The sequence below is a fragment of the Herpailurus yagouaroundi genome, unplaced genomic scaffold, assembly GCF_014898765.1.
Source record: "Herpailurus yagouaroundi ecotype Mexico unplaced genomic scaffold, PumYag 184, whole genome shotgun sequence".
Lineage (NCBI taxonomy): Eukaryota > Metazoa > Chordata > Mammalia > Carnivora > Felidae > Herpailurus > Herpailurus yagouaroundi.
Genome location: NW_024412415.1, coordinates 17,501,017 through 17,516,035, shown reverse-complemented (window position 1 = coordinate 17,516,035; position 15,019 = coordinate 17,501,017). Strand labels below are relative to the sequence as shown.

General features: G+C 37.8%; 1 protein-coding gene across 2 annotated transcripts in view; it reads right to left on the bottom strand.

The window, feature by feature from the left end:
• Nucleotides 1-15,019, bottom strand: part of SCG3 (secretogranin III) — a 34,636-nt gene that overhangs the window by 17,816 nt on the left and 1,801 nt on the right. For both annotated transcript variants that reach the window (XM_040492693.1, XM_040492694.1), the window contains 6 exons: nucleotides 14,767-14,982; nucleotides 10,122-10,264; nucleotides 8,976-9,125; nucleotides 6,088-6,265; nucleotides 2,920-3,036; nucleotides 485-568 (listed from right to left, as the gene is read on the bottom strand). In XM_040492693.1, the coding sequence (XP_040348627.1) occupies nucleotides 485-568; nucleotides 2,920-3,036; nucleotides 6,088-6,265; nucleotides 8,976-9,125; nucleotides 10,122-10,264; nucleotides 14,767-14,982 (888 nt within the window). The remainder of the gene's footprint in view (nucleotides 1-484; nucleotides 569-2,919; nucleotides 3,037-6,087; nucleotides 6,266-8,975; nucleotides 9,126-10,121; nucleotides 10,265-14,766; nucleotides 14,983-15,019) is intronic.

Here is a 15,019-nt window from a genome sequence, read left to right as displayed (position 1 = left end):
GTTCTGTGTTGTATTGGGTGGAAATGCAGAAGTGAAGAAACCAAGAGGGGGAATCACACAACATAGGGGCATAGACTATCTCAGAGGAGAGAAAAGACTTGGGAGGGGAGAGCCAGTGGAGTAGACAGGTGACCAGCGATAGTGGTCTGGAGAAACTGTGCTCTTGGGAGAGAAAAGAATACTGAAAGGAAAATTTCATGTATGTAGAAAATTTCATGATGTAGCTCCTCCTTTTCCCATGAGCCACCTCCTAAGAATCTTCAGGAAAGACCTACATTTCTTTTCAATGCTTTTTGGGGTCAGATTTCTATGCTGAGACTAGCCACAAAATAGCCAAGGTTATAGCTACTTAATCCTATGGTAGGATTTCAGATTTTAAAACTTTTGAAATCTCTAATTATTTATCAATGTTTATTAAAGCCATTATTTACCACTCAAAGGGTTATTGTGCTCAAAGGTAGAAAAATAGTTATATAAATCATACCTGGAAAAAGTTTGCTCTTATTGTCAGTAACATTTTTTTCTAGCTTGTTCTTGGTCTGAAGAGCAATAGTTTCATCCAAGTTTTCTGGAGTGAGGAAGAGAAAAAATATAATTTTATTTTCTGAAGGATGATATCAACTGTTTAATCCTTACCAGAAATATCACAACGTAATTCCACAATATTAATACTGCAATTAAGATACTTTGATATGGATTTTATTTCTAGGAATTTACTATTCCGTACTATTTGGGATCCTTAATACAGCCTCCTATTCAGTTAATTGCAGAAGCCTCTTCCACATGTCTGTGGCCACTGCTAGAACATGTCCAGGGTTGAAGCCTTTAATGGACACCTGTGGTCTGGGCCTCCTCAACACTTTCTCGACATATTTGCCTCAAGTGGGGAGTAATAACCCAGGCCTGGTTCCTCAGGGTCTACACCCACCCTGGGCTGAGTGATTGGTTCAAAGAGGAGCATGTGATACAAGCCAGGCCAATGAGATTCAATGCTAGGACCACTGGGAGAAAGAAGCTCTTTTCCTGCCAGGAGTGCTGTACTGTGAGGATGGAGATTGCCAACCATCTTTTTTTTTCATAGGGGAGCAGCTTGTCTAGAATGAATCAACATATGGAAAGTCAGTGCTGGGAGATGGGGAGGGATAGATTCCTAACACTGTTGGTGGACTTTACAAACGCAAAGTCAGACTATCCCCATCCCTGGACTCCTCAGTTACTTGAGGCAATGAATTCCCTTCCCACTGCCATACTGGAAAGCACAGCTATAAGTAGTAGTGGAAATATCTACCTTGTACCTAAGCCTTGTGGCATTTCTAATCTATTTCCATAGGATAAATGACTTAAGTATGGAATTTCTGAGTTACAGGGTATTGGTATGAAGCAATGATTGATCTGAAACAATGTCTTTGATCTACTGTTGAATTAAATAGGCCACAAAGTACTATGTATAACATGAGCCCATTTTTTTTTAAAGATAAAACAAAGAAAGAAATGACAAAGGTACATGGGTGCACATACACACACATACACACACAGAAAAACATCTGAACAGGTACAAATAGACTGTCACCTGGGTGCTGGTATCACGAGTGACTTTTTTTTACTTCTTTTTTAACATAATTTTGCACTGACTGATTTTTTTAAATGAATATGTTCTTTTATAATGAGAAAAAAACAGTAAAACTATCTTCATGTGGAAAAAAAATTGAGTTCATAGAGAGTAATTCTGAATTATTTTGTCCTATGAGATTTTCTCTTCTGTTTAATCTTCCTCTTCTATCAGAGATCAGAGTAAGGGGCTGTGAGGTCACCTTCCCCAAAGGACATCAGAGATAAATGGTACTTATTGATTAACTAGACCAAGCAGGAAAACCAAAGGCTTTAAAAAACAAAACAAAACAAAACAAAACAAAACAAAACAACCTGCATGCACAAAGAACATCCAAGCTTATGCACAAAGCTCAAAGAATCAAAGGTCAGCAAACTTTTTCTCCAAAGGGCCAGATGGTAAATATTTCTGGCTTTGTGGGCCATATGGTCTCTGTTGCAACTACTCAACTCTGCCATTGTAGCGCAAAAGCAGCCATAGACAACACTGAAACAAAGGAATGTGGCTGTGTGCCAATAAAACTTCATTTACGGACACTAAAGTGTGAATTTTATATAGTTTTCTCTTTTTTTAATTAAAAAAACACTGTATTTGTTTAAGTAATCTTTACACCCTATGTGGGGCTCGAACTCACAACCCCAAGATCAAGAGTCTCACACTCTACTGACTGAGCCAGCCAGGTGCCCCTTTATATAGTTTTCTAGTGTCACGAACTACTATTCTTTTTTTATATTTTTTTCAACCATTTAAAAACGTAAAAGTAATTCTTAACTGGTGTGCTATAGAAAAATAGGCAATGGGCCAGATTTGATCCATGGGCAGTAGTTTACCAGCCCCATTATAGTTCACAACATCCTTTATTTTACAAATGTAGAAACTGAGGCCCAGCTGGGTGAGTGCCCTGCCCCATGGGACAAAACTGGTCTGTGGCAGAACTGGACCAGGAGGCACAACTTCTGCAGCCTAATCCAGACCTCATTGGCTAAAATCAACTCTTTTAGTCCTGACTATCCAAAAACAATTGAAAAAAAAGAGGTCAAATTTTAATAAAATGGTCTCCATGGAGATATTAGAAAATGTTAATAAGACAAAATGAAATGTTTATACTCAAGCTGCTTCTATAAAGAATTGAAAACTCCTGGTTAATTTTATTTGTATGCATTATCAAGCTGGGCAATTCTGGTTACTCAGACAATTCAGACTGTTTTGGCATGAATGATAAAATTTGTGAAGTAGTTATTGCCAAATCCCTAATTGACTTTGGACAGTGAAAACTATCATAGTAAAAACAAAACAGATTGGACTCTCACCAAGGTAGGAAACACCTTCTTCTGGAGATATTGTGCCATACTTTACCATCATCTTCACAAAGTCAATCAAGGTTTTCATGATCGTAATCAGCGTTTCTTTCTCTTTCGCCTCTTTTTCTATATAAAAGGACAAAATAATTTTTAAAAAACTAGTGGAGTATAGCTTCCTCTTTCAGTGTCAATTTATGAAGTACAGCATCTGATTGAAATATTTCTCCCTACATTTATAGCTGAAACCACGTATATTTAATTTATAAAAAGTGTAATAAGACTTGGGCATTGGGAGTTGGAATTGGGAATATAGGATAATGTATAGATGTACTGAACTTCTTCAGAAATGGGCAATTATAACTTTTCTAAAAAGATTTACTTTAATCTAAAATATTTTACTAATAGATGATAAAGAGACAGTTTGCAACCTGAGGTAATATGAACTCAAAAAGAAAATTGTTAAGATTGGTGACCCACCAATTTTTCTTTACTCAGGCTGTATGTTTTTGAGGGCAAGAATGGCCTGTTTTCATTAATCAAACTTAATATTTGAAAATAAAAACATACATGTATCTTTATTTTTTTAATGTGAGGTTGACTTTTTAATAGCAGTATATATTGCTTTCTAGACTTTATTTCATTTGAAAGAATATATGCATGTGCTAAAAATATTCCAACAGTATAGAAGTAAATAATAGTGAAAATAACATTTTCTTCCTATCCCCCAACTCCTACTCCCTGCAGGTAACCACTATTAACTGTTTCTTGGGAACTCTTCATATTTGACATACTAGTTCTGCATCTTGATAGAAAACAGCTGATCATTCCATAGTTGTTCAGAATATATAACTATGTATATTTATTATATATATCTACATATATATACATACACATATATGTGTATGTGTATATATATATATATATATATATATATATATATATATAAATTCTAAAATTAAAAAAAAATTTCCATTTTTGAAGAAAGGTGCTAGAGGAGAGCCCATTTTCCCTATTCTTTGAGTGGCCATGAAGGATTTCTTCTAAATACTCCTAGCCTTTCCCTCCATCTTTCCATCCTTCCCACAGATGAAGTTGGTAGGCAATGGGCATTAGTCTACATTTCTTGACTGATAGGGATTTGGAATCTTTCTTTTTTTTTTTGTTCCCCTGGAACAGTAGAAGTCAGGGACTTGAGAAAAGTGCCTGTTGTATAAATCAAACTATCCTAAGGATTGGCTGTTCCAACAATTAGACTGAGGATAGGGAGTGAGCAAGCCCATTTTGGCTCTCACACTATGCTGTGTTCTACAACCCTTACAACCCAGTCTTTACCAGTATCAGAAATATTTTGGATTTTGACCTGTTTTATTTTTTCTCCATTGGTTCAGACCTTGGGTGAGAGGGATGAGTACTATCAAGTACCTTAGTGTAAGTATTTAAATTAAAACCCTATAAATATAAAAGAAATAAAGTATGAGGTCAAGGAAACTGAAAGATAAAATAAAATAAATAAAACAAATAAAAAAATATTCCATACAGTGGACTTTTTCAAATATCATGAAATCCTCTAGGTTGGGAGAGAAGAAAGATGAGAAAGGAGATAGGGAAGAGATCCTGGGAAAGCACTAGTAAATAACTTCAGCCATCACATTATTTCCTCAAGGTCACATCTGTATAGGTGTTCAGTGTCATGCTGACACTGACAAGAAGTGACTCACCAAGATGACAAAAGTTCTGAGCTGGGCATTTGCCATCCAGTGGGGCAAGATGGCTCAAAATGGACCCTCAAGATATACAAGCCCTTCAGACACCAGCAGAGGGGCTGATGCCATCTGGCCAATGTCTGGAATTGAAGGACAAATGGGTGTTCTCCAGAAATGAAAGCACACTCTAAAGTCACTTCTTGGGGAAATATTTATTACAAATTTTCCTTCTGGGGCTGAATCTTTGAAAAGGAAGAGGAAAAACCAGAAGGCAGTGCAGAACATCTGTCTGGACAATAACAACCATAGAAAATTTGCCCATTATTATCTTCCTTGAAGATTAATCAAAATTGGAGATGAAATGAAATCTTCAGTTAACTTATTTTGATGTACAGGTAAGAGAAAGGAACAAGGCAAAATAAGGACTTAGTTTTTTAAAAAACATATCCGTTTCTAAGTGTGTTTTGGGCCCCTGTCTGCTGTGGTCCAATGCTTAGTTTACTTTAACTCATTTCAAGACTGAAGCTGAAAGTGTCTAAAAAGCAAAAATCTGAATTGTTTTTAAAAGGACAAATTAGGGGCGCCTGGGTGGCGCAGTCGGTTAAGCGTCAGGCTTCAGCCAGGTCACAATCTCGCGCTCCGTGAGTTCGAGCCCCGCGTCAGGCTCTGGGCTGATGGCTCGGAGCCTGGAGCCTGTTTCCGATTCTGTGTCTCCCTCTCTCTCTGCCCCTCCCCCGTTCATGCTCTGTCTCTCTCTGTCCCAAAAATAAATAAACGTTGGGAAAAAAAAATTTAAAAGGACAAATTATGGGGGCACCTGGGTGGCCCTGTTGGCTAAATGTCCGACTTCGGCTCAGGTCATGATCTCATGGCTTGTGGGTTCGGGCCCTGCATCGGGCTCTGGGCTGATAGCTCAGATCCTGGAGCCTGTTTCGATTCTGTGTCTCCCTCTCTCTGCCCCTCTCCTGTTCACACTCTGTCTCTGTCTCTCTCAAAAATAAATAAACATAAAAAAATAATAAAATAAAATAAAAGGATAAATTATGTTATACACACTGTTCCCACTAATAGAGGAAAATAAATGTAGCCTTTTTTGTTTTTTAAAGATTTACAATAAGATTTGAGGCTGAGCAGGTCAGGCAGGGATGTTGACTTCTCTCCTCATCTGCACAGGGCTCACCTCAATGTCCCAAACATGTTCAGTGATTGTTTGTTGAACAAATAAATGAACCCTCTGTTAACAAGAAGATTAAATTATCCTGAAATTCCACCTTTCATGATTATCCTTTCCTAAATATTTCTATGACTAGCATACTTCTTTTGAAAAAAATTGATGTGAACTCTTTCCCCTGGGGTTACAATAAATTTCATTGAAGATTGCATTTAGAAACTGAAAACAGGAAGAAAAAAACCCCACCCACACATTTCCTGGAATTATTGTTTCTATTCCACATGGTCAGAAAACAGTGTTTACCTGAATCAATACTTTTCAGTAGTGCATAGAAGTTTGGGAAATATTGGAGTTCCTCAAAGTTGTCTTCATTGTAGATTTTAGTTCTTCTTTCCAAGCCATTTGTCAAGGTTAAGGTATTAGATACTGTTTCATCATTTTGTCCATTAGTAAAACCATCTTGAATTGCTGCCATTGGAGTCTACATTGGGGGAAAAAATCAATAAAAAATAAACATTTTGTTAGAGCTAATTACATTCCAGCTTGATTCTTTCCTCTTTGGTGCCCTTGAATGTGACGTGAAATAACACCTCTTCCTTTGCAAGCTCCTGTAGGATCAAACCCTTTTCCAGGTATATGGGCATCTAGCCACATAGAAAGGTCACTGGGGCTGACAGACATATGCTTCACCTGAGGACCCTGGCTCCTGCTCCTGGAGAATAGACAGGGAATTTCTAGGTTCCCACTTGGCCAAGTTCTCCTCTATCAGTTCTTGTGAATGTCTTCCCATAAGACTGCCTTTTACCAAGCAGGAGAACTTCGAAGTTACAGAATGTGTGGTGCCAAGATACAGGAAATCATGTGAGAACATCTAACACCAACAGAGCAGTCACACCTTGGGGACTTCTCCGTGAAATGTTAAGAGCTATCTGGAAGGGTACACAGGACACTTCTCTCCCAGACCTGATCCATTTCCAGTGTTCTGCATCTTAGTTAATGATCCATTGTCCATTCAGCGGACTAAACAGAAATTTAAGAGTCTTCCTTGTCACTCCCTCTTCATTTCCTCCATATAATTCATCAGTAGTCTTGTTGGCTCTACTTTCAAGATTTATCCCAAATTTGTACATTTCTCTCTTTCTCCATTACCTGGCTCTAGTCCAAGCTGCTTTTATCTCTGACTTTCTAACCATGTAACATCAACCACTTCCAATCTATTCACTGTATTTTCCATGTTATAGCCAGAGTTATCTTTTAAAAAGTATGGTCACATAACTCCTTTGCTTAAAATCCTGCAGTGTTTTCCCATTGGTCCTACAATGAAGATGAGAATCCAAGGCCCTGCCTGGTCTGGCCTGGGTCCACCTCCCCTGGCTTATCTCTCACTGCTCTCTCTGTGTGCAGCCACCCTGCCCTTGTTGCAATACTTAGATACTCCACACATTCTTCTCTACACACGGCCTCTCATGGTCACAGCCTTCAGTTTTTGGCTCAAGTCACTTCCTCAGGGAAGCCTTATCTGAGCCTAAGTCCAGAATAGGCTCCCTTTTTATGAAGTCTCATAGAACCATGTTTCTTTCCTCATAGCCCTTGAGGCAGTTGCAGTGAAAATATGTGAGTATTTGAAGACCATCTACTTCTTCCATTAGACCTTAAGCTTCGTGAAAGCAGGGATTCTATCTTTTGAAATAAGCATTGTATCTCCAGTGCTTTGTTCATAATTGATACCTCAATAAATATTTATTGAATGAATTAATATTTCATTTGCATCGATGCATTTAAGTGACATGAGCAAACAGGTCAAGCATATGAATATTTTAGAGATGGGTGAAAAAGGAGTACAAAATGGGAATGAAGGAAAATACAGTAGCTGTGTCACTTTCAGTTCAGATGGTAAGCTTGAGTGAATGTCATGAGCCCTTTGATAAATCAAAAATGTTTTGGGTGGATCTTCAAAAGCTGTTTAAAAAAATGAAAGCTGGTGGAGATTAGAAGTAGAGAGAGCAAAAGAGAGCTGCTATGCTATCTAGTAAAAAAAATGCAGACCCAATTTCTGTTTTCTAGCCTCCTCTAAAAGAGGATTGTAAGCCTATACACTCTTTTTCCTTGTATTTGGGATAAGACATTGGAGGGGATGAGGAGCCATGGGTCTAAATGCTGTGATGGAGAAAATAGGAGAGGTGAAGAGTTTGATTTTTTTCTTATATATAACCCTCTGTGGTCAGCTCATCTAGAGTTTTACAGGGAATTCAAAGCGCGGAGAAAGATTTTTGTAGCTTGGCTGATGCAGAAGAAAAGATGAAGAGGCACAGAGTCCAGGGAGGGGAAGGAAGGATGGATGAATAGTCTAAGTAAAGGACAGTTCCAGGCCTCTGAACCAAAGAAAAGAGGAACGAGCAGGTGGAAGAGCACAGGATAGAATGGCAAAGCATATTCAGGCAACTAGCTCCGGGGAGTATACAGGCTGGTGTGGCAGAGGACCAAATCAACCCAAGTTTCTGTTTTTGGGATCTGGAGGCAGATGATGACATTCTGTGAACAGAAGTTGTATACCGAAAGAGCTGCGAAATATTTGATTTCAGTTCACTGACATTATACAAGCAGTTGTTTTGTGGAATGGTTATAACATTGCCACATAGCATTATGGATTAATTTACTGTGGAGTATAAGACATAACCTTTACTGTGTAATACAGTATAACCTGTATCTTCATTTTCTTTTTTTTTTTGAGATATTAAAAAAATTTTTTTTAACATTTATTTATTGTTGAGACAGAGAGAGACAGGGCATGAACGGGGGAGGGTCAGAGAGAGGGAGACACAGAATCGGAAACGGGCTCCAGGCTCTGAGCTGTCAGCACAGATCCTGACGCGGGGCTCGAACTCACGGACCGCAAGATCGTGACCTGAGCTGAAGTTGGCCGCTTAACCAACTGCGCCACCCAGGCGCCCCTGTATCTTCATTTTCAACATAGAGTTGATTTATATATTTTAACTTGATATTTTGTGAGTATATATTTTAGGTGGGTTAAATGTGTCACATACTCCAAATCTTCTCTGGCACCAAGTGAGGTATTACTTATATACAGATTGTATTAATTATATACAAATACAGGTGGACACATACATTCATGCACATGCATATATATATACATATCCATAACATATGCATATGAATTCACATATACATACCACTTTCTCTGGTATTTTTCCAGTCTGACTTTCAGTCACGCTTATGGGTTTATTGGGTTCCTCCTCATAAGTGTTGGCTTCCTTTGAGATCAGTTTTTGTAAAACCTCTGCTACTTCATCTTCTAGTGTGTGTGCCTGGCTTTCTGTGATCTGTTAAAAAGTAAAAACATATGTAACTATTATTCTCATATTTATGATTAAAAAATCTAGACTAAATTCTGAACTTGAACACATTTTTACACAATGAGAGAATCTTCTGGTCCCTCTTTCTAGATAGCCCTTGTTTATGCCTCTGTTTGTTGTTGGACATTCCCCAGAACTCCTGGGAAAAAGTGCCTTTGGGCCATGCAAGTGATTAGTCCTGTCTGTTGGAATCTATGGAACACTTATTTCTCAACCGTCAGCTACAAGTCATGACTAGGGAACCTCTGAAACAGGCACATTTAGGACCTTAGTAAAGCCTGTCAGGGCTGTATAAGGGCTGGGAGCCTGGCTGGGAGAGGATCAAATTGAATTGCTTACAGTTTCCCAAACATGGCATGCCTTTGTTCCTGTTATTCTCTTCTCATAATTCACGTATATTTTACTGCTGCTGGTTAAATCCTAATGATCCTTTTTTTTTAATGTTTTATTTATTTTTGAGAGAGAGGGAGCACAAGTAGGGGAAGGGCAGAGAGAGTGGAAGACAGAGGGTCTGAAGTGAGCTCCATGCTTATCAGTAGGGAGCCTGATGCGGGGCTCGATACCATGAACCATGAGATCATGACTGGAGCTGAAGTCAGTTGCTCAATTGACTGAGCCACCCAGGAGCTGCCTAACTGTTTTAAGCTGACTTTAAACACTTCCTTCTCTGAAGTTCTTCTTTATTGCCCAATTGGATATGGTCCATCCTCTGGCATGCTGAACTGCTTTTATGGTTTTGATGCAGCTTGCATTGTGGACATGTGCGTATTTGTGTGGCTCTTCTGGTAGACTATAAGTTCCTAGAGGGAAAGAATGTTGTCATATTTGTCCTCAAAACCTACAGTGCCTAATATAAAGTAGATGTATTATAAACACTTGGCTACAACTCGGATCATGTGGCTTGGCTTCTTAGTAAATTCCAAACTGTACTAAGAAATGGGTTTATTCTCATGCATGACTTACTAGTCCAAGATTCAACAGTTTAGAAACAATCTTGTCAAATACTCCTCTGTCATTTTCCTCATAAATCCTGGTAGCAATTTTCTGGACAATGTCTTCAGCAGTTAAAGGAGTTCCATCTAGTTGATGAAGGCCATCTGGATCATCTAGACAGAGCAATCACAGTTTCACATTATAGTTATCATAGGCCTATTTCAGGATCATACTATACTTACAATCTATACCTTGTTCTTGTACACTTAGATATATTTGGAATGTATTTATGATACTGCTTCGTTCATATAAATTGTTGGTTTGAAATATAATTTTGCTTAAAGTTAAGAACCTATGATGATAATGGAAATTCTGAAATCTTCTTATGTGGCTGTAAGAAAAAGGAAGATCTGAAGACACCACAAAAGGCCTCTCTATTTTTTATTCTAATAATACAAACAAGATTATACTTTTAAATTTTACAGTATGCCACATTTGTATAGTATGCTATATTGTTCAAAACACTCTTCTACATATTATATAATTTGATATTCCATTTCCACACAAGGAGTAGACTGGTAACATCCACATGTGTATTTCTTCTGCTGGCAAATTCCTGGGCTGATGGTGGGGGAACCTGCCTCACACCCAGAATCAGAGAGGGTGTATTAAAGATTTTATGACTTATCTGGAATAAATATTTACTTCTAACTGAACATGTGTCAGAACTCCTTTATGGAAGACAGCTTAATGTGATAAGCCCCTTACTCCAGAGAATAGGGAACTTACTTTATGTGTATGAAAATTAAACTTTTAAAATGAGACAACAGATTTGAACAAAGCAATATGTAAATCTATGTAAATCTCTGCAGAGATGTTTGCAAATGCGTATCCTTAGCTTTCCTGGAAATACACCAGCAACATTACTTCAGAGTACAGCAAGAGCCCATCCTGAGGAAGGACACAGTAGGGTTGGTGGCATATCCAAGAGAACTCTTGGGGAATCCGTTTGTCTTTTGTAACCTACACCACATCAAGCAATATGTTAATATGTGCAAGTTTACAAGGCACTTAACTCCTCCTGTCACCTCTAGCAGATCTGAAAGATCAGAATTTTAACCCATGATACCACTGTTACCTCTATATCCTTGGATGACTGTAAAGGGAGATAATAGGATTATCTGTTTCATGGGATTCTTATGCAGATCAGATGAAATAAGATGTAAATGTTCCTTTTAAACTGCCAAGTACCATATGAAAGCTAATGTGCAGTATTATATGAAAGCTAAATGTCATTATATATAGTGGATTTGTACATGAAAAGAAGGAACTACGATTATCTTCTAGAGACATGGAAATTGAGTCTCTGGTCAAATTCCGCCCCAATAATTCTGATCATATTTACTCAAAGAAAGAAGAGCCTAATATTTCTAATCTGATCCTGTCCTTTTCTTCCATGGCTTTGGGGATTCAGACAAGGAGTTTCTCTCATGACCTTTCTTCTAGAATCTATACACCTGAAGATATATGCTGCCTTAGGCAGAACGGTTTCTTGTTGTTTGAAAAGAAGCTTAGGAAACTGAGTAGGGTGATTATAGACAGAGAACTGGAAGTTTCCTGGTAGTAGATTATTGCTGAACTGTCAACCAATCCATTAGCTATGAGCCCTTTGAGCCCTGTGTACCAGAGTGATGAATAAGCAGAAAAGACACTAAGAAAAAAAACCTCGTAAGATCAGTTCCCCTCCAGACTGACTGAAAATTGGGTTCATTATCCATTTTTTTCAGGAGCAGAGATTATTATTTAGGTCTGATGCTTCCATTTGTGGGTTGTAAGACTGACTCTAGGGATTAATGTGAAGCAGAAACTGCCCAAGGTCTATGCAGAGGTGGAAAAATTTATTTCCCTTCCCACTTAATCCCTTAGGATCTGAAAAAAAGGAAGCATACTGTTTGCCTGCTGGAGCTGGAAAATAACTGAGATGACTGTTTTTCAGTTCATTTACTTCATAACAGGGAGAACATAAGCAACACTCTGAAGAAACAGCCTCTTCGCTTTGCTGCACTGCTGCATTCTCTTGAGCCAGGAACTTAGGACTCCACTAGCAGACCCTTGCTAGATGGGGTTAAGAGTTGACCACTTGGTCATTGCTCTTTACTTTCCATTGATTTTCCCTGGCTTCTCTAAAATGGACAGAATTACTCAGAGTGACTTCTTTTTTCTCATCAAGGAGTATTTTACCCTCCTACATATATCCTCAGAGGGAAGCCAAACATGAGTTCAATGTTCATAACTTTTTTTAAAGCAGCTGCAACATCCTAAGTGGGTGTGAAAGGGCCATCTTCCAAGTCATCATCTTCCCAGTTACTCTTTGAATCCTTGGCATCTATTATGGCACTTGACATTCATTTGTCCAGTACATTTTTATTAAAGTCTTAATATGGGCCAGAACTGGAAACACACTGATAAATAGTTTAGGCATGATACCTAACTACACAGAGCTAACTGTCTAGTTCAAGTCTGAAACATAGCAATTGCTCAATGAATGTCTGTTTGGTGAATGCACTCAGGAGCCCTGAAACACTGCTTTGTAAAAGAAATTTGGAAAAATCCTGAATCACATATACTATAGAAAACATAGAAAAGGAGAAGTGATGGGCCCTACAAGCCCATCTGGAAGTTTCCTAAAAGTGTGAAAGTACCCCGCAGAAGTTCGGCTTCCTTACTCTCCCTTGTAGGATGTAACTCTACATGCATTCCCAAGGTATGAGTGGAGACCAGTAATTCACTCATAGAGCCCACTCTCTCCAACAATCTTCTCTGTAATTTCAGGTGGACTTGAATGACTCCTAGGGTAAACCTAGAGCTGTCAGGGCTAGTACTTTGTAGTTATAAATCCATTTGGGATGGTAATAAAATGTTGAACTATTTAAAATAAGTTACTCAGGTTAGTGGTTGGATCACAAACATATCTATGCCTCTGCCTGCATATACAACCAGTTTGACCAAAAAAAAAAAATGTAGTCAAACATTAGACTAATTAAAAAATTTTTTAAAATCAAATGGTCAGTTCAGTCAAAGTGGTTGAAACTATTTTATATGAAGCTATACCCAGTGTCTATTTCTAGTCTAAATATTTTAGGTTAAAAGTAGAATTCACAAGAAATTTCCTTGAGTAGTATGCTATATGAAATTTTTCAAAATATAAACCATCTCCCTTATTCCATTCATATACAACACACTTCTGAATTTTCCTCAGCCTATGATATCCAATGAAAGTCAAATTTAATTGATAGTTGTGTTCTGGTGGAGATAACCAGCATAATGCTCTTGTGACCATGGAACAGAATAAGGACATTAAAGAAAATCTGTAGTCACTCTTAAGCAGTGGTCCTCAGCACAGAAAACACACTCTCTTCATCAATGCTTAGGTACAATAGTTTGCTTATTCCCTTGTATATATTATTTGTTCATTCATTCATTTACTCATCTATTCATGCAGTGAATTCATAAGCATTCAGACACTGGAGCTACAATGTTTATGTACTAGTGAAGTTTTCAGTTTAATTAAGGAGAAAGGCAGAAATCATAAGTAGACGCACTTAGGAATGTAAAATTACAAATTGCATTAAGTGTCACGTGTGAAAGGAACAGGTTTCTATCAGATTATGTGTATTGGATGAACACAGGAACCTGTCCTTGCAGGACCATGGAGGCCACATTAAGGCTTTTGGTTTTTATCCCAAGAGAAATGGGAATCTACTAATGGGTTTTATGCAAGAGTGTCAAGCTCATACTTGTATGTTGAAAAGATTACTCTGGCTGCTGTGAGTTGGAGAAGGGCAGAGTGGATGCTGGAAGGTCCATTAGAAGATTTTGCTGTGGTTCAAATGAGACATGATTAGACTTTGGATAAGGTGATCAAGGATGGTGATCTTGGTGGTGATCAAGGTTAGAGGGATAAAATCCTACTATATATATTATATAATATATATACATTATATAATATAGATCATTTATATGTATGATATGTATGGTGTGTGTGTGTGTGTGTGTGTGTGTGTGTGTGTGTGTGTGTGTGTGTAAAGTACTGGTTGCCCGCTGGAGCTGGAAAACAACTGAGATGACTGTTTTTCAGTCATATATGCAGTATATGAAGTCTGATATATACATACATATATGAAGTCTGGGCTAATGTTAGGAGACATCAGGCTATGGATGGTAATTAAGACCATGAAAAGGTTAGAATGACCTATGGAGAAAGATATGACTAGGAAGAGAACATTGAGAAGAAAATAATGATATTTCACCTTTTCTGGGGAATATTTTTTGATTTAATTAGTTGAGAATTAAAGATTTTTTTCTTTGTACTCATAGTTAAAATAAATTGGAATGTTAAAATGAATTTAATAGCATAAAATATAGACAGCAGATTGAAGTTGATTTCAAAGCATCAGTAAAGGAAACTTAAAAAGAGAAACTAAAATTTGGGCTTCTGTGGAGCTTAGGCCTCACAGAAAAAACTGGGCTTTCTCTTCATTTTGGTCCTGACTAATAAAGGACAATGAATGTATAATGGCTGTTTTTAAAACGTAGGACTTTCTCCTAACCCACAATGGGAAACTCCAAATTAGAGCAAGCAAATAGGAAGAAAAAGTTATTTTTCTTCATTTACCTTGAAATTTATGATTCAATCCGCTCTTAGTAGAATCATAATCATCAATCAGTCTTCGATTCTTGGTTGAATCGACATCTTCCACATTCAATTTATTATCATCTGGGGAGTTTCTTATGGATTGTCTTTCTTTCTCAATTTTTTCCTTTTCTGTTATTGCCTTTAGCAGGTTCAAGTTATCAACAAAGGAGTAATTGCTTTCACCTGGCTTGTTTTCTGGAAGAAAAGCCCCCAAGCCCAACACATCCATTTT